The sequence below is a fragment of the Oncorhynchus kisutch genome, linkage group LG18 (genome assembly GCF_002021735.2).
Source record: "Oncorhynchus kisutch isolate 150728-3 linkage group LG18, Okis_V2, whole genome shotgun sequence".
NCBI classification, from domain to species: Eukaryota; Metazoa; Chordata; class Actinopteri; order Salmoniformes; family Salmonidae; genus Oncorhynchus; species Oncorhynchus kisutch.
In genome coordinates this window covers 52,551,255-52,578,379 of record NC_034191.2, presented here as the reverse complement: position 1 = coordinate 52,578,379, position 27,125 = coordinate 52,551,255, and the positions used below count along the sequence as shown (strand labels likewise).

Here is a 27,125-nt window from a genome sequence, read left to right as displayed (position 1 = left end):
TTCCTGTATTTTTCCGATGGCATTGAGGAGTACACCACATCAGTCATTGGCTTTATCAATAAGTGCATCGAGGACGTCGTCCTCACAGTGACCGTGCGTACATACCCCAACCAGAAGCCATGGATTACAGGCAACATTTGTACTGAGCTAAAGGGTAGAGCTGCCGCTTTCAAGGTGTGGGACTCTTATGCGGAGGCTTAAGAAATCCTGCTATGCCCTGCGACGAACCATCAAACAGGCAAAGCATCAATACAGGGCTAAGATTGAATCATACTACACAGGCTCCGAAGCTCGTCTTATGTGGCAGGGCTTGCAAACTATTACAGACTACAAAGGGAAGCACAGCTGCGAGCTGCCCAGTGACACGAGCCTACCAGAAGAGCTTGATCAATTCTTTGCTCACTTCGAGGCAAGCAACACTGAGGCATGCATGAGAGCATCAGATGTTCCAGATGACTGTGTGATCATGCTCTCCATTGCCGACGTGAGTAAGACCTTTAAACAGGTCAACATACACAAGGCTGCGGGGCCAGACGGATTACCAGGACGTGTGCTCCGGGCATGTGCTGACCAACTGGCAGGTGTCTTCACTGACATTTACAACATGTCCCTGATTGAGTCTTTAATACCAACATGTTTCAAGCAGACCACCATAGTCCCTGTGCCCAAGAACACAAATGCAACCTGCCAAATTACTACAGACCCGTAGCACTCACGTCCGTAGCCATGAAGTGCTTTGAAAGGTTGGTAAGGGCTCACATCAACACCATTATCCCAGAAACCCTAGACCCACTCCAATTTGCATACCGCCCAAACAGATCCACAGATGATGCAATCTCTATTGCACTCCACACTGCCCTTTCCCACCTGAGTAAAAGGAACACTTACAGTGGGGAGAACAAGTATTTGATACACTGCCAGTTTTCCTACATACAAAACATGTAGAGGTCTGTAATTTTTATCATAGGTACACTTCAACTGTGAGAGATGGAATCTACAACAAAAATCCAGAAAATCACATTGTATGATTTTTAAGTAAGTAATTTGCATTTTATTGCATTTCGAGATCCCCGAAAGGTTCTACAGCTGCAACAACGAGATTATCCTGACTGGTTGCATCACTGCCTGGTACGGCAATTGCTCGGCCTCTGACAGCAAGGCACCACAGGGGGTAGTGCGTGCCGCCCAGTACATCACTGGGGCTAAGCTGCCTGCCATCCAGGACCTCTACACTAGGTGGTGTCAGAGGGAGGCCCTAAACATTGTCAAAGACCCCAGCCACCCCAGTCATAGACAGTTCTCTCTGCTACCGAATGGCAAGTGGTACTGGAGTGCCAAATCTAGGACAAAAAGGCTTCTCAACAGTTTTTACCCACAAGCCATAAGACTCCTGAACAGGTAATCAAATGGCTACCCAGACTATTTGCATTGTGTGCCCCCCCCCCCCCCCAACACCCTATTTTTACGCTGCTGCTACTCTCGGTTTCTCATATATGCATAGTCACTTTAACGATACATTCATGTACATACTACCTCAATTGGACCGACCAACCTGTGCTCCTGCACAATGGCTAACCAGGCTATCTGCATTGTGTCCCACCTGCCACCACCCCTCTTTTACGCTACTGCTACTCTCTGCTCATCATATATGCATAGTCACTTTAACCATATCTACATGTACATACTACCTCAATCAGCCTGACTAACCGGTGTCTGTATGTAGCCTCGTTACTTTTATAGCATCGCTACTGTTTATAGCCTGTTTTTTTACTGTTGTTTTTCTTTCTTTACTTACCTATTGTTCAACTAACACATTTTTTTGCACTATTGGTTAGAGCCTGTAAGTAAGCATTTCACTGTTGTATTCGGCGCACGTGACAAATAAACTTTGATTTGATTTGAACAGGCAACAGACAAACAGAGAACACAGGTAGAAATACACTGGGGATAATGAGGAAGATAGGCAACACCTGTAGGGGGTGGAGACTAGCACAAAGACAGGTGAAACAGATCAGGGTGTGACAGAACTAAGCTCTTGAGTTATAAGCTACACTCTTTATTCATTTGTATGTCCAACTAAGGATTCTAGCTTCAATAGATTAATTAATAGCTATCAAGTAATAGATAAAGATGAATAGAAGTCAGATGAACTCCACAGGAGGTTGGTGGCACCTTAATTTGGGAGGACGGGCTCATGGTAACGGCTGGAGCATAATTAGTGGAATTTTATCAAATACATCAAATACGTGGTTTCCATGTGTTTGATGCCATTCCATTAACTCCGTTCCAGCCATTATTATGAGCTGTCCTCCCCATGTCATGCCCTGGTCTTAGTATTTTGTGTTTTCTTTATTTATTTGGCCAGGCCAGGGTGTGACATGGGTTTATTTTGTGGTGTGTTTTTGTATTGGGGTTTTTTCGTAGGTTTTGGGATTGTGGCTTAGTGGGGTTTTCTAGTAAAGTCTATGGTTGCCTGAGGCGGTTCTCAATCAGAGGCAGGTGATTATCGTTGTCTCTGATTGGGAACCATATTTAAGGCAGCCATATTCTTTGAGTGTTTCGTGGGTGATTGTTCCTGTCTCTGTGTTTATTGTCACCAGATAGGCTGTATAGGTTTTCACGTTCCGGTTTTTGGTATTATTGTGTTTATTTGTTTATTAAACATGTATCAAAATTACCACGCTGCATTTTGGTCCGACTCTCCTTCGACGGAAGAAAACCGTAACACCCCACAGCAGCTTCCAATGGTGAACTCCTATTTTGAAGGGATAGGCTGTGTATTTGGCCAATAAAGGCATTTCACATTTAACTCCACCCACATATGAAAAATGAAATATCAAGATGATTTTGGTTTATTTGCAAAAATAGATAACAATACAAGCCATTTTCCATTTTTCCATTGCTCTGTTTTAACACAGAAAAGGAATTAACCACATGTACACAGGCCGGAAATCTATTTGTTCCATTGTTCTTGTTTATGTATTTTTTTTAAATCAACTCCAAATGAGTCACATTTTGGTTTGGGTTGTGTGTAATTCACTATGCAATGATGGGTTATATTCATCTAAATGTTCACCGAATACACAAGGTTCAGGGTTCATCATCTAGAATTCAGGAATTCAGTTGTATGCACGTTGGATAATTGTCCCATGCAATTGTTTATAAGAGAGCAGGATGTAACATAAATATCAAGATCCTAAGTGAAGGTGAATGAATTCAGCGCCTGCTCATCTGTTAATAACCTGTTATAGTTACATGTACCTATGATCACTAGATGGCGCTGTGATACAGCTTTAAGGAGGATATACACAGAACTCAGTAAATGTATATTTATAGACTTGCAAAGGTTACAATCAAGTGATCAGATTATTCACCAAGGTAGCAAGTGAGTACAAGTTCCCAACAAAATAACTGAATGATGTGAAAATACATATAGGTATGGTGTTGATCAAACATATGTCATACAAACAATTCATTGCGCTGTCAATATGTATGTTGCATTACATAAGTGTAAATAGATATGTATTGGAGTGTTTACTCTTTCTTTTTTTGTACATTTTATGTGAGATTTGTACATTTCAAGATTAGATATAATAGGGTATAACCACATTTAAAATATATGCTTATCCGGCAATTTGGAAATGGTGTCAGACCATTAAAATCAGCCTGGCGTCTCTGATGAGCATTAATGAGTTTAGAGAAGAAGAGTGTTAGATCATGCCAATGCTGAGGAGCTACACAAAGTACACAAGACTGTTTAATTGCCAATTAAAATGACACAAAACTCCTCACTAAATGTATAAATGTGCACAGAGCTTCGCAAGGGCTTTGGTGCCTTTTCTGTTAAGTCATTGGACATTCTGGGCACTTGCTACTCTTGCTCCGAGAGAGAGAGAGTACAGAGAGAGAGCAAAGAGAGAATGGAGCGAGTGGGAAATAATCTATTCCCTTGAGGGAGCAGAACCAACATTTGAAGATTCAATCCTTCATAGGCGTCTCAAACATGATCCTTCCGGTGAACTATTTGTTGTTAAAAATCAATTAAAAAATCAAATCTGTTGATGGGGGCTGTATTTCACTTGCCTTATTTTATCCCCATTTACAAATAGAGCAGTTATCACAGAGCCAAAGAACACCTGGGCTGTTTTTACAGTTATGCCTGTTATGTGTGGCACAGAAGAAAGTACACAGAGAGACTAATAAGAATTGGCAGCACACTCGGCAGACACAACTGTGCAGGGACTGTGTCTTAGCAAAGTCCCGGCTGCCGTGGTAACGGTAAAAAAGAGTGCTGCAACCCGAAAGGAGGCGATCTCATAACAAGGGGGCGGGAGGCAGAGGAAAGGGGGAAGAGGTGGGGTGCGTGAGAAAGAGGGCGAGAGAGAGGGAGAGAGAGAGAGAAAGAAAGACAGATTGGGAAAAATAATGGAAATAGGGGTAGAGACAAGACAGGAGAGAGAAAAACTGCAGGGGAGTCTCTCTAGTTTGATAGGAAGAGTGTAGCGTAGAAGAGGTGCTCAGAGCAGTTGACTGGCCGTGCACTCACAGCACAACCTCTCAATCAGTGCACTTGGCTATGCTTATTCAGGAAAAACACACACACATACAAAAACACACACAAGGAGGAAGGAGCTGGGAGCTGGGAAGGCAGCCCAGGAGAAGGAAACCAAATGGGGCAGAGCGCCTGAGTTTAAGATCCAGCAGCTGTCTCAAGGGGGGCAGGGGGGGCCTCCAGACGAGCACCGGCCAGCCAGTCAACGGGCCAGCCATGGGGAGCTACCAGGCACCAGACAGAGAGAGGAGAAACCAGAAGAGCATGTACCCAGCAGGACAGACCCTACCAGCAGCACTGCAGCTCCCCAACACCAGACGGCCACTACCAGAGATGCAAGACAATCGGGCTGAGTGGGTGCTGACTAATTAGCTCTCACCCCTGAGCGGTTTAACCCGGGGTTGAAGGGGGGTTGCGGTCAACAGATGTGGTCGTTGCGAAGGGCCATGGGGCCAGAGCCATCGCGGGGGCGCTGTCTGCTCAGGTGGCTCGGGATGAAGGTGTGCCGCAGGAGCACGCTGGTGTTCGCCCTGCTCTGGTTCGGCTCCTGGGTGTTCCTCAATGGCCTGGTGTTTGTGCACCGGACCATCCTCTCCGACTACTGCACGGACGACAAGAGCAAGAAGATCCTGCAGAGAGTGGTGAGTACAGTACATGGAGACGGCGGACTCACACTTCCATTTCGATGTTGACACTGAACTTGAGGTTAGTGTGAATACTGATACACACAACGTAAAATGTGTGTGTGTATGTGTGTGTGTGTGTGTGTGTGTGTGAGACACAACACAAACCACACACTAAGCCAAACAATATTACACATGAAGATAATGTAGATTAGACAGAGTCAAAATATTTTCTCAAGGTAAAGTTATTTAATCCATAGACATCTATCTGTCTTGGACAAATGCCTTTTGAATTATACCAACCAACATTCACAGAGTAACACACTGTGATGGAATTAAGCCGAATTGACAGGATATCATGAGAATATAGAGCGGAAAAAACAATACAACATCACGTCTCAATTGAGAAGCATTTCCTAAGCAGTAGTAGACATAAAAATGCCTTCAGTTGCTCCTCTCGCTCTCTCTCCCTTACTCTTAACCTCTGAACTGTAGAAATATGCCTTTTTTTTAACTTGCTCTAAACCTTACAAAAAAAGATTGAAGTTTTGAAACTGCAGTGAAAGTGCAGTAACTGCAGTCGGCTGTGTTATTTTGGACACAGTATTTGCAGCCTACTACAGTTATACTGCATTCTAACGACAGTTATACGACAGTGTATTGCAGTTATACTGCACTCTGACTGCAATCTTTTTTCGTAAGGGAAGCGCCGAGACCACAGTCCATCTCCCTGTTTACTTAAAAGACAGAATTATTTCTGCACTGCCACGCTCTCTACCAAGTACACCGACTAATGTTTCAGCCCCAACATCTTTCTGTAGCCCTCGAGGCATTTCACGGCAATACATTTAATGGGGAGGACATTTTCTCAAAAATGATTGTTGGTAGTGATAAAACTGTAAGACATGGTGCATTAGAAATCTTCCATCATTTTATTTCTCTACCCTTTTTTTCCCTGAGTCTTGATTTGATAAACAATACAGTGAGACTTAACTGTATTTCAATAAAATTACGATTGGATACTCATCTGAGTTTAACTTCTAGAAGTTGCCCTGAACCTCAAACAAAATAATTTTTGGGACTACTTCTTGGTTCTAAAGCTTTTACATAAAGCGCACTTTTGTACTAGTAGATTACACACAATATTGAGTGGGTGGTTAAATCTCATTTCAGTGTGTCACTTGTGGAAGTGAGACACAAATCTCTTCCAGGTAGGTGGAGACCGAGACTGAAGTTGTTATTTCTCACCCAGATCATAACAAAACGATAGAGCAACGTATCCCATTCTGGCTAACCAACATCACTTCACTGCCAAAACCACACAAGACAGAAAGGGCTGGATTTCTAAAGCTTTCCACCATTTTTCCCAAAGGTAATTGAACTTGCACTGAAAAATATAATATAAACAGTCGGAAGTTTACATACACTTAGGTTGGAATCATTAAAACTAGTTTTTCCACCAATCCACAAATTTCTTGTTAACAAACTATAGTTTTGGCAAGTCGGTTAGGAGATCTACTTTGTGCATGGCACAAGTCATTTTTCCAACAATTGTTTACAGACAGATTATTTCACTTATAATTCACTGTATCACAATTCCAGTGGGTCAGAAGTTTACATACACTAAATTGACTGTGCCTTTAAACAGCTTGGAAAATTCCAGAATATGCTGTCATTGCTTTAGATGCTTCTGATAGGCTAATTGGCATCATTTGAGTCAATTGGAGGTGTACCTGTGGATGTATTTCAAGGCCTACCTTCAAATAGAGTGCCTCTTTGCTTGAAATCATGGGAAAATCAAAAATTGTAGATCTCCACAAGTCTGGTTCATCCTTGGGAGCAATTTTCAAACGCCTGAAGGTACCACGTTCATCTGTACAAACAATAGTACGCAAGTAAACACCATGGGACCACGCAGCCGTCATACCGCTCAGGAAAGAGATGCGTTCTGTCTCCTAGAGATGTACGTACATTTGGTGCGAGAAGTGCAAATCAATCCCAGAACAACAGCAAAGGACCTTGTGAAGATGCTGGAGGAAACAGGTACAAAAGTATCTATATCCACAGTAAAACGAGTCCTATATCGACACAACCTGAAAGGCCGCTCAGCAAGGAAGAAGCCACTGCTCCAAAAACTCCATAAAAAAGCCAGATTACGGTTTGCAACTGCACATGGGGACAGAGATAGTACTTTTTGGAGAAATGTCCTCTGGTCTGATGAAACAAAAATAGAACGGTTTGGCCATAATGACCATCATTATGTTTGGAGGAAAAAGGGGGAGGCTTGCATGCCGAAGAACACCATCCCTTTGAAATGGACATTTATTTAATTCCAGCCAAATGACCTGTGCAATAAATAACTTTGACTTTAATTTCTATGGATGACACAGTTGTGTGTTCTCTCTTGACAGTGTTTTGAGTGCAGTGACAGTTCACATAGGAAATGTTACACCCCTCAGGGCAAAGGCCTTGGTCAGATAAATGATGACCTTTGATTCCATGGAATGTTCTGTCCTCTAAATATGAAACAAAAAAAAGACTCATTTAATGACACAAAATATGACTTATTACACAAGGCAATGATAGCTAGATTTCATATTATGATTACATGAACCCCATTGTCTCCCATCAACATTTACTCTGCCAATTGCTTAAATGTTTAACCTCATAAATAACCCCAAACATGCTTTTAAATTCCCCTTTAAATGCAGCTAGTCCAGTATATAATGTGGACAGACAAGAAATGAGCACAAAATAGACAAACAGTGGTTGCTTTTGCGACTCCCTTTTGGCAAACTGCCCAGTGCAATAGGCCAACAGTCCGTCGGTTCTGGTTTTGACATTGTAGCAGGACCTAATGTTGGCCAACCTCAAAAAGTAGCCTCTCTTTAGGGTGAAACTGACCATTGTGTGCCGAGGTTGACAGGACAGAACAAAAACCACCCAACCTGTTTTTGTTCTCAGCGTTTATTCCTGTTCAGACAGATAGTTCCTATTCTGTCTGATGTCAGTATATATAATTATTTATTTGAATTTGTGCAATGATATGTTTCATATGTACCCACATACAGTACTTAGAGGATTTACATCATTATTCTGGTAAAGTGTACAGATATAAATGTGTTAATAGTTTATTTAGCTTCTCATCTAAATTGATATATTATGTGGCTTGAGGCGAACACAGGCTTGAGGCTAAATTGTATATTAAATGCAGTCATTTGTATCTCAATATCAAATCATTTTTGTGTGAAAGTTAAATACCTTACTGTGATTGTTTTCAATTAAAATTGTCCAAAATAAATAGCTCCTTAAAAAATAACAATTTCTAAAAGCAATCATTTTGCTAGGACTGTCTGGGAGTGGTCTGAGTGGGGTCAGGGAAACTGAAAACTAGCTATTATTGGCAGAGAGGTTTGGGACTCTCTTTCTTATTGGTTTATTAAGTAATTTAACGCCTGGTGATGTCACCAGGCAGGCCAAAACTCCATCCCACCAAAACAGGCAGAGATGTCAGTCAGTCTTTTCAAACAGCTCTTATACTGTATTATTCCAACCTCATAGTGTGGAAATATATACAGTAACAGTCAAAAGTTTGGACACACCTACTCATTCAAGTTATTATTTTTTTTGTACTATTTTCTACGTTGTAGTGAAGAAGTGAAGACATCAAAACTATGAAATAACACATATGGAATCATGTAGTAACAAAAACGAATCAAAATATACTTTATATTTATATCAAAGTAGCCACCCTTTGCCTTGATGACAGCTTTGCACACTCTTGGCATTCTCTCAACCAGCTCCATGAGGTATTCACCTGGAATTACATTTCAATTAACAGGTGTTCCTTGTTAAAAGTGAATTTGTGAAATGTCTTTTCTTCTTAATACGTTTGAGACAATCAGTTGTGTTGTGACAAGGTAGGGGTGGTATAGAGAAGATAGCCCTATTTGTTAAAAGACCAAGTCCATATTATGGCAAGAACAGCTCAAATTTGTTCAACACTTTTTTGTTTACCACATGTTTCCATATGTTTTAATTAATAGTTTTGATGTCTTCCCTATTATTCTACAATGTAGAAAATAGTAAAAAATTAATAAAAACCCTGGAGTGTCCAAACTTTTGACTGGTACTGTATATAACATAGAAATATCACGTTATTGACTGCACTGGGCCATTATTTATCAGTTGATGGTATTTTGAATTACTAGATGAAACCTATTACACTCATACCTTGTGAACATATTACCATAACCACACACAGGGAAGGCAGTAGGTGACTTTGAGAGCGAACTTTGATGGAAATGCTCCATAATCCTGACGATAGACACAGGGACTAACCTTGTCCCAATATTTCTATGATTATCTACGGTTTCTTGATTTGCAAAGATGAAGCATATATCCTGCTTGGAACAACTTCTCACAATGGCAAGGGAAGTTGACTCTCAGCTGGCAATAGGGACTTTGTGGTTTAGGCAGCCTTTACTAATTGAACAAATCCCGTAAGCTTTTTATTGCACACCTTAATAGCTTTCTGCTCTGGTACTTACACTACAGCTTGGCTTTTTAAAGTTCTTTATTCATGCATTTAGCCAGCCATAAATTGGCATTGCCTGGAGATAGGGAATGGTGCCAAGGCCACGACAATGTGAATTCTAATGATGGTTGTGTTTCATAGGATAATTGCAGTACTGTTACAAAAAGTATACATTATATATTCTACCATCTGTAAAAAAAAATATATATATATATAAAAAAATTAAAAACGTAAATATGCTATTGTGTTCCTTTTATGTCATGCCATTGTGAATATCATGATTGGTTAATGATACTGTGATAATAGTAGCACTCAACATGTATGTACTGTATGGCTTCACAGGTATGTAACCCCTTGTGGAGATGGAACAGGCATACAAATCATTAATATAATATCTGTGGTCAAATCAAATCAAATGTATTTATAAAGCCTTTTTTACATCAGCAGGTGTCACAAAGTGCTTTTACAAAAGCCCAGCCTAAAAACGCAAACAGCAAGCAATACAGATGTGGAATCTTTGGTTTGATTTTTGATCTGAATTTAATAATATCTGTAGTAACTTTCGTGATTTGTAAATATATGTGCTAGTAAACCAGCCTTTTGAGATTACAAACAATATGATGAAGAATTGAATCCCACAGCTAAACTATCAATTAATGTAACGTTATTCAGGCCACTGAATAAATTGTTTTAGTTTGAGTCCAAGAAGCAGCTATGATTGTCATGACTTCCGCCGAAGTTGGCTCTCCTGCCTGTTCGGGCGGTGCTTGGCGGTCGTCGTCATCGTCCTACTAGCCACTACCGATCCCTTTTTCGTTTGTCTGTTGGTTTTGGTCTTATTAGTTTCACCTGTGTGTATTTTAGTTTAATTAACGTCCTTATATGTAGTAGGTTGTCCCACCCTTGTTTTGTGCGGGATTGTTTTGTATTCATGTCATTTGGTGTAGTACTTGTGTTTTATTCTCCGGTCTATTTTTTATCCTGTGTTGGATTATTCACCCTGTATGTTTGGGTTGACCCTGTTTTTTGTGCGCCGGAGAATAAACTGTGGAATCACTGAAACCTGCTCTCTGCGCCTGATTCCACCCACCTTGATAAAACATGACAATGATGTTGTGTATAGTGCAAACATCATGTTGGAAAACTATTACTCCTAGTGAACTGAACTTCTTGTAAAACAGGCAACCCACTCAGTGCTCTCAAAATGTATGCATTTGTTGCTCTTCTCCATTTTAAAATGAATAAACACAATGAATAAACACAATGTTCACCCAAATTCACACTCCACACAACAATAGTATCAATTATGGTACTACTATGCATACACATAAACTGAAAGCGCGAACCACCACATTTAACCATGGAAAGTTTACTGGGAATATGGCCAGATACAAACAGTGTTGTTATTCCCTCCACAAGGCAATCAAACAAGTAAAATGTCAGTATAGAGACAAAGTGGAGTCACAATTCAAAAGGCTCAGACATGAGACGTATGTGGCAGGGTCTACAGACAATCACGGACTACAAATAGAAAACCAGACACGTGATGGACACCGACGTCTTGCTTCCAGACAAACTAAACACCTTCTTTGCCCGCTTTGAGGATAATACAGTGCCACCGACGTGGCCCGCTACCTAAGACTGTGGGCTCTCCTTCTCTGTGAATGATGTGAGTAAGACCTTTAAACGTGCTAACCCTCGCAGAGCTGCTGGCCCAGACGGCATCCCTAGCTGCATCCTCAGAGCATACGCAGGCCAGCTGGCTGGTGTGTTTACAGACATATTCATTCTCTCCCTATCCCAGTCTGGTGTCCACACATGCTTCAAGATGGCCACCATTGTTCCTGTACCCAAGAATGCAACCGTAACTGAACTAAATGACTATCACCCAGTAGCACTCACTTCTGTCATCATGAAGTGCTTTGAGAGACTAGTCAAGGATCATATCACCTACACCTTATCTGTCAGCCTAGACCCACTTCAATTTGCATACAGCCCCAACAGGTCCACAGATGATGCAATCGCCATCATACTGCACACTGCCCTATTCCACGTAAGAATGCTGTCCATTGACTACAACTCAGCATTCAACATCATAGTACCCTCCAAACTCATCATGACGTTTGAGGCCTTTGGGTCTCAACAGCACCCTGTGCAATTGGGTCTTGAACAGGTGGTGAAGGTAGGAAACAACATCTCCACTTCACTGATCCTCAACACTGGGGCCCCACAAGGGTGTGTGCTCAGCCCCCTCCTGTACTCCCTGTTCCTGAAGAAATTTGGCTTGTCACCTAAAACCCTCACAAACCTTTACAGATGCACAATTGAGAGCATCCTGTCAGGCTGCATCACTGCCTGGTACGGCAACTGCACCGCCCATATCCGCAGGGCTCTCCAGAGGCTGGAGTCTGCACTACGTATCACTGGGGCAAACTACCTGCCCTCCAGGACACCTACAGCACTCGATGTCACAGGAAGGAAAAAAGCATAATCAAGGACAACAACCACCCGAGCCACTGCCTGTTCACCCCCCTATCATCCACAAGGCGTGGTCAGTACAGGTGCATCAAAGCTGGGACAGAGAGACTAAAAATAGCCTCCATCTCAAGGCCATCAGACTGCCTACATACAGACTTGAAATCATTGGCCACTTTCATAATGCCACTTTAATAATATGTACATATATTGCATTACTCATCTGATATGTTTATACTGTATTTTGTACCATCTATTGCATCTTGCCTATGCTGCTCGGTCATTGCTCATCCATATATTTATATATTCTTATTCCATTCCTTTACTTAGATGTGTGTATTAGGTAGTTGTTGTGGAATTGTTAGATTACTTGAAAGATATTGCTGGACTGTCGGAACTAGAAGCACAAGCATTTCGCTACACTCGCAATAACATCTGCTAAACATGTGTATGTGACCAATACAATTTGATTTGATTTGATTTACAGTACTGGCTTACATTGGCTGCGAGTGAGCCAAAATAATTCTCACATTGTTCCCGCTTGGCAATTCGAGCCAAATGTAGTCCTATATAATCTAGGCTACAACGTATATATTTATATGATTGTCTATTGACTAAAAGGTCTTCTCTGGACATATTTGAGCAGATCTTTGTTTTCAGGCTCATTTTTTCCAGTGTTGTGAGGGAGAGAACTCTAAGTAGAGCTAAGGCTACTGTCACAGGACATTCCCCACATGCCTACTCTGACCAACGCTTGGGCCGGGCTGCGCTCCGCTCGACAGACCACAGACACACTAGTCCACTCCAGACTTAACCATTACTTTGCCAAGGGGAGAGCTCAATAAGCACCCAAAGTGCAATTATACAAAATCATTTTGTTTTTAAGGTGATTTGAATGACAGGAATCTAACAAAATGTACAACATGCATTTAAACGAACCTAATTGTTATTACACACATGCTAAGTGATTTTACATTATTTATGCAATAGCTCCATTTCCCATGACCTAATACGATTACAGAATGATGAATACTGTAAAAACCTAGGCCTACTGCCACTTCCAGGTAGACTTTCTTCATAGGTAGATGCCTTCAGAGTAAAAAAGTGTGCGTAAATGGGCAGTAGTTTGTAAACATTGTCTCTTTCTATTTGATTGAATTCCAGCCATAGAATAGGAATACAATAGAAATGATCCTGTAAAGTGGACCAATCTTTGCAGCGGTGTAAACACTTAGTAAACCATGCCGTTGAGTTAAATCAGAAACATACTTGATTCGCTTTTGTCGTGCCTTTTAAGGTCAATGTATTTGCACTTTTGAATATGGAATGTGCCCCAGAGACAGAATTTAGGTTTTGCTCAGCCAACAGATATTTCCTTGATTCTTATTGATGGCCAATAGATGTTTGCTTTGTTCATTGTCTTTTGGGGGGGGATTTCGAGAAATAAAATATAAAAGAAGGAAAAGTACAGAAAACAAACAAAACCTCTGATTTTTTTCACTGCTTCATCCAAACCCAACAATCATGATGATGTGTCTTGCCTGGTTAACCACTTGCCTGGTTAACCAAAGGTTCATTAAGGGTGTGGACTACTTCAAAGTCTGGAGGGTATTGTTTCCCTTGAACCACTTATTCATAGCCAGAAAATTATCCAATGTTAATTAAAACAAAATAAACACTGAGAGTGTTAAATCAACACTGAAAGGGTTGAGTCTGTGGAACCATATGCCTACCTGAACTATGTTAATTTAATACACTGCTTAGTGTAAAGCCTTATTAAAATATTTGCCTTTGAAGCAAATTGTCGACTTACCACCATGGCTGTATATGTTAGTGACAGAGACATGGTTGTTACATTCACCAAGTGAGATCTTAAGCGAATATGTAATAATTCAAAAATAAATGTTTAAAACAATACCTAACACACAGTTAGTTAGTTTTACCCTAATCCAGACAGGCCTGAAACTCATACACATCACTTTGAACCAAAACCAAAACTATAATCATCATATTTCCCTGCTTACTCTATTGCAGGTAGAGTTTTAGAATAGTTTGTTTCAATATCTATGTTTGTGGTTTTTGCTCAATGGGATGCATTTAAAGCCCCTATATTAGGGTAAAACTATGCCCTCAAAATAAGGCCTTATGAAATAAGTATGCTATTGTGTTAATTGTAAAAAAAAAACATTAAAAAAAATAAAAGAACATTCGCTTAGGTTCTCACTTGGGTGAAGTCCATAGGATTGAAAATGTGTGAATGCAACAACCATGTGTCTGTCACTAACAAATACAGCCATGGGTGGTAACTCTACAATTTACTAGAAAAACAAGGCAAATATTTTATTCAGGCTTTAAACTAAGCAATGTGTTAATTGAATTGTTCCGGTGTGCATATGAGTCCACAGACTTCACACTTTCAGTGTTGATATAACACTCTCAGTGTTCACCGGAGAATTTGCTGTTTGTCATTAGCTAGAGTTTGAAACGCAAAACAAACATGCTGTGGGCGTCAACAGGGCTATTTATTGACATTAGCTTTTGTACTGTAATTTGGCTCGTCTGTACATATCCACAACTGATAGTATGACATATAAACTGAAGCTGAAGCCATGTTCATTTGGAATTCACTTTTGTTATTAATCACAATTCAACGCTTTACAGACAGACAGGGTTTCTCTAACAATCAATTACATGTACATTGTAAACTCCAACACACAGACAAATGCAAGTAAAACACCATGACAGACTTGCATGCAGTCCAAACACCATGGTGGGAAAGTTTACATGCAAACATAAGCTACAGTATAAACAGCTGCAGCCCGAAATGATGCAAGTACCATGAAATACAGGGAATTAAAATGTACGTGTGGAACGTGGCAGCCGCACTGAAAAGGGTAAAAAAAAAAAAAGAAAAGATTTGTCCTGGGCCAGATGCCTAGGCTGGAACATTATGGCCACAGCGCAACTTAGCCTACATAGTGCCGAGAGATCTTAGGGGCACATTAGGGACCTCAAAATAATTGCAGGGGTCTCCGAGTTCAACCCTCTGGAGGTAAGGTGAGGACACTTGTGGCCGTCAAACTATATGATACAGCTTGAGATAGGCCACTTTCATTTGTGATGTCATCCAGCTAAACAGAGAGCAAAGTTGGAGCGCAGTAAAGTCTGCCAAAACATCCATAGTATGAATCTCAAGGAATTTATAATGTGCATTAAATATCAGGACAATACTGTTGACTCTTAATTTATTTTGTAAAATATAAATCTAATTATGCTATATGGACAACACTTAATTGTAATGAAAATAAATTGTCCTCAGCGGCATTGTTTTAAGTTATTACCAGTGTAATTACTTGGGAATTACATGCATGTTATTTCACCAATTAATAAAAATTAATTGTGTCACTACATTGTGTATAAAGTATGACCTAGGCTTGTAGGCTTGCAATTTCAATGTAACATGTAAGAGAGGCCACAGAGGAAAGGGTGGGGAAGGACCAATAAACCATTGTGAGGGTTGGTGATAAGGGAAACACAGCTATGGCTAAAGTGCTAATGCCATGCCACCCAGTAAAGCCATTAAGCATCTGATCTTGTTGAAATCGTGACCAACTCAAGATGACAGCTGTTTACTTTGGAATGTGGGCAGAGAGGGATTTTCTCTCTAATCCCCCAGGAACACTAATAATTTCCAACCTTTGGACCGACATCTATGCACCGAGACTTATAACAATCCCATTTGCTCGCTAATCCGAGACATTGAGAGCAGGTTAGAGGCCGAGTCTGAAGTGTGATGTGATATAATTCAGCATCAACTGAAAAATGTGCATCAAATGTACTGATGCGTACAGAATTGCCCATTTTAGGTTCAGTAGCACAATCACACAGTGCCATTCCCTTATTGGGATGAGACATGGACTACAAATCACATTTTAGTTGAAAAATGGCCACAATATTCTGCTAAATTGTTGTTACCTCAAATGCATGACAACCGTATTATGTACACCAAAAATAATTAGATTTTGTCTGTGTGTGTTTATGTCTGTCTGTCTGTCCCAGTGTGAGGAGTATCGCAACGGCGCCCTAACCGGTGACCTGTGCGAGGACCTGTGCGTGAGCGGCCAGGTGGAGTACAGGCGCTGCCTCTACTACGAGAACGGTAAGAAGGTGATCGAGGCCCGGTGGCGTGGCACGCCTGTGGTGCTCAAGTCCAAACTGGAAAACTTCTCCTCATATGAAAGCCTGGGTCTCCTGGAGTACCAGGACCCAGCCGAAGAGCTCTCTCCCCTGGATGTGGTCTTCTACGCCACCCTGGAGATCAGGAACTCCCTGGGGCTGGATATAAGCGGCAACGCCTCTCTGCCGCCGCTGTGGGGCCAGAGGCTTAGGGAGCATGGGCAGGCCTACTCGCGGGCCGAGCTAGCATCGCTGTGGTCCCTGCTCCAACAGGAGGAGTACACTTTCCTGAGGGTGCTGCAGGACCTCAGCCGCCACTTAGCCAAGGTGTTGGGCTCCTGCGGACACTTCTACGCTGTTGAGTACTTGTCGGCGGGCCACGCCTGGGACCAGAACATCTTCTCGCTGGAGGAGGTATCGGCGGGCCCACGGACGGCGAGGGACATGGTGCACCGCATCGCCCTCAGCTTCCTGGACATGGCGTGGCGCTTCGACAATGACTTCTCGCACCGCCTCCACCTGTGTGACATCAAGCCGGAAAACTTTGCTATCCGGAAGGACCTTACGGTGAGCTGACCACGTTTGCACACACACTTGAGCCTGCAAAGGAACACACACTCACACACACAGTACACCCATAGACACACATTCAGCTAACATGCACACACCTCAAAGCAAAGAGTTGCTGACTCCCTCACACAAAACAACAGGGGAGCCTTGTGTGAAGGGAAAGCTGTCATTAAAACTGTCCCAAAACGGCTGCTGGGTAACCGTCACAGATCTGAGATATGTTTCTCTTTAGTGGGGGAGTTTAGATTCTTCCTGTGTAAACAAGACAAGGTTAGGAAATCTAGCTCCTTTTTTTCACACTAAGACACACAGACCGACCCGATTTTGCCCCCCATTCGCATTAGTTAATTTATCCACACAATACAGCGGCACATTCATCCGCAGAGTGCAAACAGTTTGATGAGAGCAATGCGGTGTACAAAGAATGACGAGGCTCCAGGCTGCCTAATTGTTTTCCACAAGAACAAAAATGGCCGCTTGTGCCATTTATCAACATTGTGCTACATTGGTTTTTACCTTAGTTTGGTCTGTTTGAAACCTGTGCATATTTGGCTGTCTATGACCTATCAAGGACTGAGAGCAAGGTGCAAAGAACACCTTGCATTGGATTTGTGTTGTGTTTCTGCTGACGGGTGATTCATAGCGTGAACAGACATCGAACATTGATATAACTATTTTCTGAATAGGTCACGTAAGCGGAATGAAAAGCTAACATCATTCACACAAAAGGATAGTGTGAGAACAGAGGGTATTGCAATGTATTAACAGTCCTCGGCACCATTTTCATTTGATTTCCATAAAAGGGCCACAAACAGCTGTTTGAGCAATCAATGAAAAACACACGTCTTATTTTCAGGGTCTGTAGACTTGGCTTATGTAACTATGACGCAAATTTAGCTTTAGAAAGGAAATCGTTATTCCTATTTTAGGATGGAGAAAATGACATCGTTGTTATGCACCATATTATCATTGTTGCAGCAGCATTCGTGACAGGAAAATATTATTTTGATGAGGCCCTTAATGAGATAACCATTGTTATATGGACATCATTTAGTGTGTAATGTGCATGCGGGTCAGAATGCCGATGCAAATTACCCTTCGAAGATAAAAAGTAACACGTAAGCTTTTATTTAGCTTGTGAATGTTCAAGAAAAAACGGTTTGTAAACCTTTTCTCCGTCTTGTTTTTCCCCCCTGTATAATTGCTGCTAAGTTTACACTTTTTTTGAAAGCATCGAAGTTCAAAAGATTACACTGTTTGAAATGAAACATAATATTATTGTACCTGTCATGGCTCACACAAACAGTGAGCTCATGTTATAATGTGAACAAAGACCAGGAGAAAGGAGATGAATCCAAAGGAGGCTTGTTATTGTTTATGTTTCAGCTGCTCTGTAATTAAAACAAAGTAGACTTCCAATCCCTACTCTCTCTGTTTTATAGCTCCAGGGGATACAGCTGATCCCTGCTTCCGTTTTCTCATGTGATAATAAACAGAGGAAGTGAAATGTCTATGTTATATACGGGGTGGGGGGGGTATATTGAGGGGGTATATTGTGTATATTAAACGTATGTTGGGGCAAACAGTATATTAGGGGCTATATTGTATATATTAAAATAATATTGGGGTACATGTTGGATTGGCTTGCTTCATTGAGAATAGCACTTATTATCATGTCTGTCAGATATACAGCTCCTTCAAATGCTACGTATGCTTACTGTCTCTTATTTTCACTGATCACGAAGACCTTCCAAGGTTCGACAGTGACAGGTTTTATTTATTTGGTGGCGTGTTCTGCCATAAATCAGCTGTAGCTGACATGAAGTGCCGCAGTGGAGTCATTCTTTACGAGCCATCTACTGCAAAGAGGACGAACATATCAAGCCATGCAGATTAAACAGCAACTCCCTTAAACAGCAATGTGAGAGAAAATGACTTTTTTTTCTCTATGATCACGTCAATGACAAATTCCACATTCATCCAACAGGAATATTTACAATTTGGTTACTCTTGATTTATTACCCTCCCTTTAAAAAAAATTTTTTTTCAGACATTGGAATAGGGAGATGGATGAAAGGGCAAAAGCAAGACTGATAGTGGTGGATGTAAGAAAGGATAGGCCTAATACATTTGACTATTGAATCCTTGCCTCTGTGGTCAGTGTGAGCTCCGGAGTTGGCAGCAATGCAACATGACCAGACACCGGCACTTTACTCACCTCTCTCTGTGCTGTTCTGCAGGTGGTGGCTATAGATGTGGACATGGCCTTCTTCGAGCCCAAAATGCGAGACATCCTTGAGCAGAACTGCACTAACGACGACGACTGCAACTTCTTTGACTGCATATCCAAATGCAACATGAAGACGAACAAGTGCAGTTCCAAGCGGAGAAATAGCAACTTGCAGGTATGTATGGTTGCATCGAAATATGAACGGTATTCCATACTATGATGGACAAAAGAAATACTGTTGGTCCCATGTTTAATGAGCTGAAATTAAAGATCCCAGAAATGTTCTATTCGTACAAATACAGTTGAAGTCGGAAATTGACATACACCTTAGGCAAATGCATTTAAACTCATTTTTTCACAATTCCTGACATTTAATCCAGTAAAAATGCCTTGTATTAGGTCAGTTAGGATCACCACTTTATTTTAAGAATGTGAAATGTCAGAATAATAGTAGAGAGAATGATTTATTTCAGCTTTTATTTCTTTCATCACATTCCCAGTGGGTCAGAAGTCTACATGCACTGAATTAGTATTTGGTAGCATTGCCTTTGAATTGTTTAACTTGGGTCAACTGTTTCGGGTAGCCTTTCAAAAGCTTCACACAATAAATTGAATGAATTATGGCCCATTCCTCTTGACAGAGCTCGTGTAACTGAGTCAGGTTTGTAGGCTTAATTGCTCGCACACACTTTTTCAGTTCTGCCCACACATGTTCTATAGGATTGAGGTCAGGGCTTTGTGATGGCCATTCCAATACCTTGACTTCGTTGTTCTTAAGCCATTTTGCCTCAATTTTGGAAGTATGCTTGGGGTCATTGTCCACTTGGAAGACCCATTTGCGACCAGGCTTTGACTTCCTGACCGATGTCTTGAGATGTTGCTTCAATATATCCACATCATTTCCCTTACTCATGAAGCCATCTATTTTGTGAAGTGCACTAGTACCTCCTACAGGCAAAGCACCCCCACAACATGATGCTGCCACCCCCATGCTTCACTGTTGGGATGGTGTTCTTCGCCTTGCAAGCCTCCCCCTTTTTCTTCCAAACATAATGATAGTCATTATGGCCAAACCATTCTATTTTTGTTTCATCCGACCAGAGGACATTTCTCCAAAAAGTACTATCTCTGTCCCCATGTGCAGTTGCAAACTGTAGTCTGGCTTTTTTATGGCAGTTTTGGAGCAGTGGCATCTTCCTTGCTGAGCGGCCTTTCAGGTTATGTTGGTATAGGACTCGTTTAACTGTGGATATAGATACTTTTGTACCTGTTTCCTCCAACATCTTCACAAGGTCCTTTACTGTTGTTCTGGGATTGATTTGCACTTTTCGCACCAAATTACGCTCATATCTAGGAGACAGGCTGAGTGGTCCCATGGTGTTTATACTTGCATACTATTGTTTGAACAGGTGAACGTGGTACCTTCAGGCGTTTGGAAATTGCTCCCAAGGATGAACCAGTCTTGTGAAGGTCTACAATTGTTTTTCTGAAGTCTTGGCTGATTTATTTTTGATTTATCTTTCCATGATGTCAAGCAAAGAGGCACTGAGTTTGAAGGTAGGCCTTGAAATACATCCACAGGTACACCTCCAATTGACTCAAATGATGTCAATTAGCCAATCAGAAGCAGGAATGTCCACCCGAACAGTTGCTATAAAATGTCATATTAATTTCTCTACCATAAGCCGACTCCAATGTTGTTTTAGAGAATTTGGCAGTACGTCCTACCGGCCTCACAACCGCAGACTACGTGTGACCATGTCAGCCCAGCACCTCCACATCCGTCTTCTTCACCTGCGGGATCGTCTGAGATCAACCACCCGGACAGCTGTTGAAAAACTGTTTGTTTGCACAAACTGTCAGAAACCATCTCAGGGAAGCTCATCTGCATGCTCATTATCCTAACCAGGGTCTTGACCTGATTGCAGTTTGGCGTTGTAACGAACTTCAGTGGGAAAATGCTCATATTTGATGGCCACTGGCACACTGGGGAAATGTGCTCTTCACAGATGAAGTACCGGGCAGATGGCAGACAGTGTATATGACATTGCGTGGGCGAGCAGTTTCTTGATGTCAACGTTGTGAACAGAGTGCCCCATGGTGGCGGTGGGGTTATGGTATGGGCAGGCATAAGCGACGGACAACGAACACAATTGCATTTTATCCATGGCAATTTCAATGCACAGAGATACCGTGACGAGATCCTGAGGTCCATTGTCGTGCCATTCCTTCGCCGCCATCACATCATGTTTCAGCATGATAATGAATGGCCCCATGATCTGGTACACAATTCCTGGAAGCTGAAAATGTCCCAGTTCTTCAATTGCCTGTATACTCACCAACCATGTCACACATTAAGCACGTTTGGGATGCTCTGGATCAACGTGTACAACAAGTTGTTCCAGTTGTCCCAGAAGTGGGACAACATTCTGCAGGCCAATTTCAAAAGCCTGATCAACTCTATGCGAAAGAGATGTGTTGCACTGCATGCGGCAAATGGTGGTCACACCAGATACTGACTGGTTTTCTGATCCACGCCCCTACCTTTTTTTTAAAGGTATCTGTGATCAACAGATGCATATCTATATTCCCAGTCATGTAAAAACCATAGATTACTGCCTAATGAATTTATTTCAATTGACTGATTTCCTTATATGAACTGTAACTCAGTAAAATCTTTGAAATTGTTGTAAATTGCATTTATATGTTGTTCATTGTATTTTCAACTCATTCTACACATTACAATTAAACAAGTTGTTGAATTGTTACTTGGCTGATCCTCTCAATATCTTTACTAAAGCCCTCTGTCATGGTTGTTGAAGGAACTGGACCAAGGTGCAGCGTTGTGAGCGTACATTTTCTCTTTATTTGAAAAGACGCAGAACAAAACAATAAACACTACAAAACAAACCGTGAAGCTAAAGGCTATGTGCACTAAACAAAGTCAACATCCCACAAAGACAGGCGGAAAAATGGCTACCTAAGTATGGATCTCAATCAGAGACGACGATAGACAGCTGCCTCTGATTGAGAACCACACCCGGCCAAAGAAATAGAAATAAAGAAACTAGAATGCCCACCCTAGTCACACCCTCAACTTTTAATTACTTTAATTATGAGTGTGTAGTTGAGTGCTACAAGGAATGTTAATTTCTTATGATAACACTAGGGTTTTTCAGAGCATATTCATAATACAAGAAGTAAATCCAGGTTAGATAAGACTTCAAGAGTTCCTCAATAGTATCATTAGCGTCAAGGGGCATTGATTCAAATAAATCACGAATTGCAAGGGATTGTAAAGGATGTAATCTAATGCAGATTATTAATGCCTTGCACACGGAAATACATTTTTAAATATAATTTCCCAGACATTCGCGGAGATCACACGCATTACACCCTTGAGGCCGGGATCCAATCCGATTGCATTTTTCTGGCAATGCACGTTATAAAGGCAATATTTCTGTGTTCATGGAGACCACATTCATGGTGAACACTGCACGTCAGGCTCAATCGAAAATTACCTTGGCATATTGTCCACATCTGCAATCAGATTGAATCCCAACCCAAAAGTAAATGCAGTACGCAGATCGCAGATCCGAATTTGTTTGAATACTGGCTTTGAGTCAATACCTAGTCTTTGACATACTACGCATCCAATTGATAAATTGACATACTGTTGTCACTCACACTGCCGGATGCACTGGAGAAGTGGATAGCTCCCAGATAATGCCGTTTACGTGATTACACCTGGTCCACCTCAAGGCCACAGGTGGCTGCTGCGATACCTTTCCTCCACTTCTGATCACTTATCGTAACCCTCGCTGACCCCTACCTCTCCATTGTACTGCCTGCCACACAAGGAGACAATAGAGGCTTTGTCATTTAACGATTGCAGGGGTAGAGGAAAGGGTATTTGTGTCTGGGTGGCTTATGTCCCCTTCAAATTGGCGTGTAATAAGAATATGACTGATAATGACCTCAGTGATAATTAAATAAGAACAGAGGAACAGTAGGTCACTCTCACAATGACTACTGATTGCCCCCTCCACTTCTCTCAACTTTCTGTTACCCTCTTTCCTTTTGGGTCTCTCATGGTCACCCCCTCTTCTCTCTTCCTTTCTTCACTCCTCTCTGGTCTGTCACCCCCTCTTCTGCTCTGGACAGGTGATCTGTGAGAAGATCTTTAGGCCCTGGTTCTCTCCCACGCTGCTGGCCGCCAAGGCGGGCCTCCCCCCCCAGGTGGACCTCCAGCGGGCGGTGCAGGAGTGCGTAGACACTGCGGGGGGCGAGGACGAGGAGCAAGACCGGGCTGTCCAGAAGCGGCTGCTAGACCTCCTCACGGGCCTCCTCCACCAAGGGACATCCTCTGAGCATTGGGGCGAAGGGGGAGAAGATAGAGAGGGCATTCACTCTCACACAGCTCTTAACTTCTGAATCATTGCACTGTTCCCCCTCACAAAACTATTCAGTGGAGAAACCAACAGTATTGGCTTCATGAGACGCTAATTTAACATGTTTTTGATGTTTTGCATTTTGTGAGGTGGTTCCTGAGGACTGGATGATACTGGTTTTTGAAGTGACAAAAAATGCTCTGATGCTGTTAGCACTGACTATGTGCTTTAGTACCTACAGTAAGCAGACTATGGCAGTTTCAGAGGTATTACTGTAGCATCTGCCAATAACTGATGGTCCTTCAAGCAAGTGGTCAATCTATTTGAGTCATCTTTACCTCAAATAAATGCAGAAACTTTCTTTTGACCCTTTTGTACAGTCGGCCTATAATCTCAGGATCACTTCAGAGCTTTTTGAAAATGTTTTGCAATGTCTGTATGAACGGAAGGTTTGTAGTCATGCACCCGCTTGTGATCCACTAGCCAAAACCACAGCTGCCTGTTGTCAGGTCCACCTTTTGTTTCAAGTAACATGTCAACACTTTCCAGGCTAATGGACGGGGAGAAGCATATATCAGAAACTGCGCTTGGTTCCCACCATCCGGCCTGGTCGCCTGTTCCAATGGGAAATGGCGATGCTGCTGTGCGAGTACTCCCCTTCTTTCTTCAGTGGCCTTAGCTTCCAAAAAAAATCTGGTTCCCTAGGCTCTCCAGCTGGTTCACCACAGGACAGGGGGAGGAAATAAGATGAAGAACAGGCTTTGGACAGGAACGGAGGGTGGGATGGGGGCAGGGGGGGGGGGGACACACATCTCAATCTCCATCTCAACCAAAAATGTAAGTAAAAATATCGGATTAAATCAAGTCAAACTGTGTTTAAAGTGCATTTAAGGTTTGATTTGACTTTAACTTTGATTTTTGGTTGAGATGGAGAAGTGAATACAACACTTGTAGATTCCATTTAAAATCATCTAAAGCTTTGAAACCCTAGGCATATCCCACTGCGGATATGGTTGGAAAACTCGTTGAATCCACATTGTTTCCATGTAATTTCAACCCAAAATATTTGTATGAGGACGTGATAAACAAATTGGATTTGCAAAATGTCAAAGTAAGGGCATCTCGTGTTTTTTTCACCCAACTTTTAACCTAAATGACATGGTGGATTTTTGGGGTTGAAAAGGAGACTTGAATCCAACATATAAATTATTAATTTGTAGACAAACTGGAATTAATACCAGACTCAGAGGCACAGATGGATATATCCAAGAAAAATAAACGTCTCCTTCAAATGTTGATATTTGATTGCGATGCATGTTAAATAGTCTATTAATTGTCAACAAGTTAACAAATGATATGAGGATTCACGTCTCCATCTCAACCAAAATTACAAGTTAAAGAAATCAAATAATAGGAATAAGCCAGTGGCTCAGATCTAACTATCTAAGCAGTAGATGCATATCCTTTAAATGTTGATATTTGGATACAGTGTCAACCCCCTTTTCCCTTTCCCAAACACACAAGCTGCGTGTGGGTAAAATCACAGAGGAAACCCCTCCAAAAAAGCCATATTGCAACCTACAGTGCATTCGGAAAGAATTCAGACCCCTTGACTTTTTCCTAATTTTGTTAAGTTACAGCCTTAATCTAAAATTGATTAAATACATTTGTTTCCTCATCAATCTACACACAATACCCCTTAATGGCAAAGCAAAAACAGTGTTAAATTTTTTATTGCAAATGTATTACAAATTTTAAACTGAAATACCTTATTTACATTAGTATTCAGACCCTTTACTATGAGACTCGAAATTGAGGTCAGGCGCATCCTGTTATTTTTATACATTTCCCGAAATTCTAGAGCTCTGTCAGTGACCATCGTGTTCTTTGTAACCTCCCTGACCAAGGCCGTTCTCCCTCGATTGCTCAGTTTGGCCGGGCGGCCATCTTTAGGTAGAGTCTTGGTAGTTCCAAACTGCTTCCATTTAAGAATGATGGAGGCCACTGTGTTCTTGGGGACCTTCAATGCTTCAGACATTTTTGGTACCCTTCCCCAGATCTGTGCCTTGAAACAATCCTGTCTCTGAGCTCTACTGACAATTCCTTCGACCTCATGGATTGTTTTTTTCTCTGACATGCACTGACAAATGTGGGACCTTACAAGTGTGTACAGGTGTGTGCCTTTCCAATCAAGTTGTAGACATTTCTCAAGGATGATAAATGGAAACAGGATGCACCTGAGCTCAATTTCGAGTCTCATAGCAAAGGGTCTGAATACTTATGCAACAAATGTATTTCTGTTTATAATTCATAATAAATGTGCCAACATTTCTAAAAGCGTGTTTTCGCTTTGTGTGTAGATTGATGAGGATTTGTTTTTATTTAATCCATTTAAGAATAAGGCTGTAACGTGACAAAATGTGGAAAAGGTAAAGGGCTCTGAATACTTTCCGAATGCACTGCAACTACTGTAGCTGATAATTATGAAGTAAAATGGATGTTTTGTGTATATCTTGTTTCTTCTCTGTTGCTATTGTCCTGTTTGAAAGACGGTTCAGTGAATGGGTAAGTGCATAGGTCAATAGGGCTAACTGGCAAGCCAGCTAGCCACGAAAAATGTACATCTACCTTGCTTAACATTCATTTTAGGCCATTTGTGCCCATTTAATTAGCTGACTAGCTAGATTATTACGGTTCACACATCTAGCTGATAATTATGAAGTACAATGTTTGCTTTGTGTACATCTTGTTTCGCCTATTGTTACCATTGTCCTGGCTGGAAGAAGTATCAGTGAATGGGGAGGTGAAGAGTGAGGTAATACAGTAGGGGGAGTGTGAGTGCTTCTCAAATGTAATGTTCTATGTGTTCTCCGCACTCTCCGCCTCACAAGAACCTACTCAGGCTGTATCACATCCGGCCGTGATTGGGAGTCCCATAGGGCGGGGCACAATTGGCCCAGTGTCGCCCAGGTTTGGGGGCAGGCTGTCATTGTTAATAAGAATTTGTTCTTAACTGACTTGCCTAGTCAAATAAAGGTTAAATAAATGTGTTAATTTTTTTTATAAAAAAAGAGTATCGTTGGAGATCACACTCAGAGCATCAGAGTGTGGAGCACAATAGCATGCATATTGAGAAACATGCGTTGACTCACCCTACTTCTATAAAAATGCAAATGCCATCCTCCATCTTCATGTTGATGAAATGGTCTATGACTCTGCCATACAGTACAGTGGCTTACGAAAGTATTCACCCCCTTGGAATTTTTCCTGTTTTGCTGCCTTACAACCTGGAATTAAAATAGATTTTTGGGGGAGTTTGTTTCATTTGATTTCCACAACATGCCTACCACTTTGAAGATGCAAAATATTTTTTGGGGTGAAACAAACAAGAAATAAGACAAAAAAAATGATAACTTGAGCGTGCATAACTATCCACCCCAAGTCAATACTTTGTAGAGCCACCTTTTGCAGCAATTACAGCTGCAAGTATCTTGGGGCATGTCTCTATAAGCTTTGGCACATCTAGCCACTGGGATTTTTGCTCATTCTTCAATGCAAAACTTCTCCAGCT

The 27,125-nt window shown here is 41.5% G+C and overlaps 1 protein-coding gene across 2 annotated transcripts; it reads left to right on the top strand.

Moving 5' to 3' along the window:
- The first annotated feature begins 4,332 nt into the window (after positions 1-4,332).
- LOC109908750 (divergent protein kinase domain 1C) lies at positions 4,333-24,631 on the top strand. Of its 2 annotated transcripts, none has more exons than XM_031796273.1 (4): positions 4,333-5,193; positions 16,247-16,930; positions 19,174-19,338; positions 20,870-23,317. In XM_031796273.1, the coding sequence occupies exons 1-4, from the start codon at positions 4,978-4,980 to the stop codon at positions 20,996-20,998; spliced, it is 1,194 nt and encodes a 397-aa protein (XP_031652133.1). In that variant the 5' UTR covers positions 4,333-4,977; the 3' UTR covers positions 20,999-23,317. The 2 variants fall into 2 exon arrangements, with proteins under 2 accessions (XP_031652133.1, XP_020363014.1); XM_020507425.2 differs by lacking the exon at positions 20,870-23,317 and adding an exon at positions 23,328-24,631 and having other exon boundaries at positions 4,334-5,193.
- Positions 24,632-27,125: the final 2,494 nt, after the last annotated feature.